General features: G+C 43.7%; 1 protein-coding gene across 2 annotated transcripts; it reads right to left on the bottom strand.

Moving 5' to 3' along the window:
* Positions 1 to 310: 310 nt before the first annotated feature.
* Positions 311 to 4050, bottom strand: pcdh8 (protocadherin 8). Of its 2 annotated transcripts, none has more exons than XM_061054569.1 (4): positions 1574 to 4050; positions 1367 to 1437; positions 997 to 1127; positions 311 to 854 (listed from the first exon to the last, which is right to left on the bottom strand). In XM_061054569.1, exons 1-4 carry the CDS (start codon positions 3932 to 3934, stop codon positions 499 to 501), a joined length of 2919 nt encoding a protein of 972 aa, XP_060910552.1. In that variant the 5' UTR covers positions 3935 to 4050; the 3' UTR covers positions 311 to 498. The 2 variants fall into 2 exon arrangements, with proteins under 2 accessions (XP_060910552.1, XP_060910551.1); XM_061054568.1 differs by having other exon boundaries at positions 997 to 1130; positions 1574 to 4049.
* Between the last annotated feature and the right edge of the window lie 1109 nt (positions 4051 to 5159).

A 5159-nucleotide genomic window follows, 5' to 3' on the forward strand; every position in this document is an offset into this window, starting at 1 on the left:
CATTAGCATGCACGAAAACTCCAGCGAGCTACCAGGAGTCTTCAAAGCTAGTCTCCCAGGTAATGAAGCAGCTTGAGATTTAACATCTGATCATCACTGACTGGAGTCTTGATCATGTAGATTCAAACTGGGGGTAAGAATTCTGCATGTTTACAAATTCAGCCTGGAGTTTGTAACTGCCAAGGGGAATGATATTTAATCTTTTAAAAAAATCCAATATTATTAAATTAAATTGACATACTGTCTGATTGCATTAATCTAGTCAGATCATTGCATTACAGAAAGAGGTTGAATAATAATGCATTTTTCATGATTTCAAAGCACTTTTATTGGAAAAATAATCTTTTGTGCGTCATAGAATACAAGTAAATGAAATAAAAGGACATGAATAAACATTATATATTCTAGAATAACAAAATCAAATATGTACACCCCTGTTATCCGAAGCAAGTTTTTACTCATTTTTACATCTTCCTGTACGTCTTATTGAAACAGTTTTTAAAAGATAGTTGCAACCTCTAATGCTGTAGCAACTGTTACAAAACTTGGACTCTCCCTCTGAACTTCAGGTCCTCCGACTGCAGCCTCACACTGATGCTGCTGAGGATTGAAGTAGGAAGGAAGAGTCCCTGTCCTGGAGAAGCTTTGCATGCTGCTCCTTGATTTTGGGCGATTTGTGCCGTAGCCGGAGTCCTTCCAAGAGAGGGGATAGCCATGAGGACTGTTGAAGACGGGCACTGGAGAGAAGCCAATTGTGTATGCATTGTCCCTGGGGACTCTGAAGCTCTGCGGTTGTACTGCACTGTAGGTGCCTTGGCAATCCCCAGACAAGCTATTAGATGCGCTGGATAAACCTGAAGTAAAGTGAAAGAGATTGGAAAAATAAGGATGAGAAATTGAGGATGCTGATATTGCTTTAACATCATTTATCATTGATGTCATCCATGGTGAATATTTATGTTAATTCAGATGTCAAACTTTAAGCATAAAACTTACTTTTTAGCCTTGGCTGGAATGTGCTGAAGTTCTTCCGGCCTCCGTCTCCGCTAATATCAGAGTCACTGTCGTTAAAGTCACTGTCCCCTTTGCCACTGTCCTTCACGCTCAGCTGGTCCGTGTTGCCAATGCTGCTGCAAATACAATCAACAGATACAGTATGAGCCACCAGTGCACCACATTAGCTTGATTATTGATGTTTTTTTCCACATACAAGGCCTTCCTCTATCCACCCCATCTAACCTCATTCCACAGGAACGCCACAAGCAACAAAATGTATGCAGGATGCATGTTAAGTACCCTCAGCGAGATTTGACTGTGAATAAAGCAGGCCCTATCTGAGGAAATAAATCCTGTTTAGTTGTCTTACCTCACTTGCAAGCAGTATTTGTCACCTTGCCACACAGAAGCCGGCTGGAAATGCTTGGAGGGCAGGAACATCTAAAGAGAACAAACAGAATGACAGCGAAAGAGCTTAGTTTCCATTTCTGGCACATAGATCAAGGCGTCACTCGGAGGAAAACATGGTATGCATATGAAATAAAAGATGAAAATAAAACTTGAGTAGCTGCCTCACCTTTGTCTCCGAGTCCCCACTCCTCTCCTCGTACATGCAGGATTCATCCAGAGAAGAAGAGGTTCTCTCGTGGAAGAAGCCTCTCTGGCCGGTGTAGATGTTGGGTTCTTTCAGGCCCAGCATGGGTAAGGGTCTTCTGTCAAACAAGCTGTGGCACACCTCTCTCTTGGAGCCCTGCTTTCTTCCTCCTCGACTGAGTTTACATGTGACAACAACAACCACTATTGCAATCAGCAACAAAGCACACCCCCCGCTGAGCATAATAATAACAATTATCGAGCCGTCCAAGCTGGGGCCGTCTTCATCACTTGACCTCAGCACAATGACGACTTGGTCTTCGGACGGCTCCGTCTCTGAGACGACAAACTGAATAGTGGCACTGCTAGAGAGCGGGGACCTGGCATTGTCACTCACAGTGATTTTAATTTCCAGCACGTCTCCAATTTCAGCTGTCAGCCGTTGTTTTAGAGCAATTTCTCCCGTGTCTTCGTTCATTGTGAAAAGCTTGGGGTCACCTTGGACAATTTGGTAGGAGAGCTCGCCGTTCATTCCCTCGTCCTCGTCTTCTGCAGAGACTCTTAGGGCCAGAAAGCCAGCAGGGGCGTTGAAAGGGAGAGGGATGTCGGCAGTGTCATTCACAAGGACAGGGAAGGTGAAGTATGGGAAGTTGTCATTCAGATCCACCACTTTGATCCTGATTGTTGACGTGCTTGAAAGGGCGGGGGAGCCTCGGTCCTCAGCTTGGATGACCAGCTCGATCTGCTGAAGAGTCTCAAAATCAAAAGACCTTAAAGTGTACAGAGAGCCTGAGAGAGAGTCCACTGAAACATAGGTGGACAGCATGGATCCACCTTGCACCTCTGAGTCGATCAGCGTGTAGGAGACTTTGGCATTCTTTCCCACATCTGGATCTCGTGCAACAACAGTGGTTACATATGAACCTGGAATATTATTCTCCAGGACTGACACTTCATAAAAAGACTTACTGAAGAGAGGAGGGTTGTCATTCTCATCTGTTACCCGGATGGTGTACTGTCTGACAGTTTTGAAGGGCGGGCTTCCCACATCTTCTGCCACCACAGTCAGGTTATACTCTGGAATCTTCTCTCTGTCTAACGTGGTGCTGGTGATGATCATAAAAGAGTCTCCATATGCTTGTTGGAGGGTGAAGTGCTCGTGCCCGAGCAGGCTGATGCGCACGTACCCGTTGGAGCCGGAGTCTCTGTCCGAGGTGCTGATCAGAGCAACAAAACTGTCCGCAGCTGCAGCCTCTGTGATGTAGGCGACCCCATCACTGCTGGAAGTCATGGGTTTGATGCTGATTTCAGGCGCATTGTCATTCACATCCACGATATCTATCACAACTTTACAGCTGGATGGCACAGAGTTAGCGCCCAAATCTGAGGCTTTGATGCTCAGCTCGTATGATCTTCTTTTCTCAAAATCAACAAGAGCCTTCAAGGTCACATCACCGGAGTAAGGGTCGATGTAGAAAACACGTGCAACTTCTTGTGATACACCGTCAGCAAATGCGTAAATGACCTCACCGTTTTCTCCGTCATCCGGGTCAAAAGCGTGCACTTTGAGAACTCGGTGACCCACTGGAGAATCTTCATTCAGCTCCACTTTCAGTGAGCTGTGCTCAAACGTGGGGCTGTTGTCATTAAAGTCCAGCACTTTGATGTAAACAAGCATTGAGCCAGACTTTGCAAGCACTCCTCCGTCAGTTGCAGTAACTTCGATCGTGTACGAGTCCTCCACCTCCCTGTCCAGCTTGCGCACAAGCACGAGCTCAGCAAACTTCACTCCATCCTCCCTGTCGCGCACTTCGATGGCAAAATGAGTACTAGGGGAGATGTTGAAGCTCTGGATGTAATTTTCACCCACATCCTGGTCCAGAGCAATCTGCAGGGGGAATCTTGAGCCAAGAGGGACGTTTTCCAAAATCTCCAGATTTGTCTGATTACGCGGGAAATGAGGAGAGTGGTCGTTGATGTCTTTTACCTCGATCTCCACGTGGATGAGTTGGAACTTCTCTTTGGAGAAGGCCACAATGTCGAAGGTGATGAAGCAACGCGGAGACCTGGGGCAAAGCTGCTCCCGATCGATGATTTCTGCAACACTCAGAAGTCCGTCAGTCTCCCGCATTTGAATCAAAGAGGAGTTGTTTTCTTGCATGAAGCGGAACGAAGTGTCAGGGTCATCAGCTGGATCAATCTTTAAATCTTGGGACAAGTTTCCTATCTCTGTCCCCGGCGCATCCTCTTCAAACGTGAAATACCTTGTAGTTGTACACTGAACTGTACAAAATAAAACAAACACAAGGCATAGTGCAACTCCTGATATCCTGCCAAATCCCATTTCGAGGGGTTAAAAACTGCTGCACAAAAATGTCATAAATGATGCAGTCAATACACCTCTCGTGCAATGTCAGGTCGAATCACAACTGTGTCAAACTCACTTTGCTGTGGGACTTTAAGCCCCTCTCTATGCAAATAGGCTGCCCCCATCGACCAATGAAAGGCCTCCCAGTGGTCAACCAACAGGGCAACATTTGGCTCTGCTGCAACTGTTGTCTGTTTGTGGGTGCAAATGGTTTATTAGATAAACTGATTGTGGAACTTAAATCCGGCGGATAACAGTGTTACTTAGAATAAATCTGCACATGGTGATTAATTAATTAAATCACTTATCGGAGTGATTTAATAAGACCACATGAAAAGAAAAAGAAGTAGAAGTCTACCTGCTGAAAGCCTGAAGGATTCAACGTGTGTTTTCAGTGCAGACGGCTGGGGAGTAAAAAGACAAAGACAAACTGCAACAAGGAAAAAACACAAATGTCAATGAAAGTATAATTGCTGAAAAGTTAACAAATCCTCCAACATAAGAAACTTTCATGAGGACTAGTGGTGTCTCATACTTTTGGTTTGCTGCAGGCTTCTTCTGCTCCTCTGAGTTTTTTTTTTTGCTTTCAACTTTCTGTTAAAGCATCAAGATGTAAAAATATTCAGTTGTAAAAGTCATGTATTCAAAATTGTTCTTACAGGTCAAAACAGGAGCAGCAAATGCAGCAGCAATGTACTTGTGTGTTTAAAAAATAAAGCACTAGTGAGGCAGAATGAACACTTTCCATGCATTAACGTGTTAGCAGAATTTTTATGCTATAGTTGGAGTGAAGTGGGAACTATTTTTGAATATTACCTCGTCATACATAATGTGTCATTTTTTTAAGTTATCACCTTAATAGTTTGAGGAAATGTTAGTTTAATGAGGTAAACCATGAATCCCCTTTTGGAGTATAAAGTATACATTGAAAACACTCAGAGTATACTGATGCTTATTCTTTAACATATCTTAACTAATGTTCATAATTATCCTCCATCATTGGATGAAAGCAGTAGGAAACATAACAGGAGATTGGAAAAGCATCTAATAATGCTGTTTTTACAAGCCTGATGATTGCTTTTGTTATTCATATACACCTTTAATCACCCAGTCCTTACCCTGACATTTAGGATTAATGAAACCTGTTCTATTATCCATAAATATTTATTATTTTACCACTTTTTCCCTTCAATCACATCTA

The sequence above is a fragment of the Labrus mixtus genome, chromosome 13, assembly GCF_963584025.1.
Source record: "Labrus mixtus chromosome 13, fLabMix1.1, whole genome shotgun sequence".
NCBI lineage: Eukaryota > Metazoa > Chordata > Actinopteri > Labriformes > Labridae > Labrus > Labrus mixtus.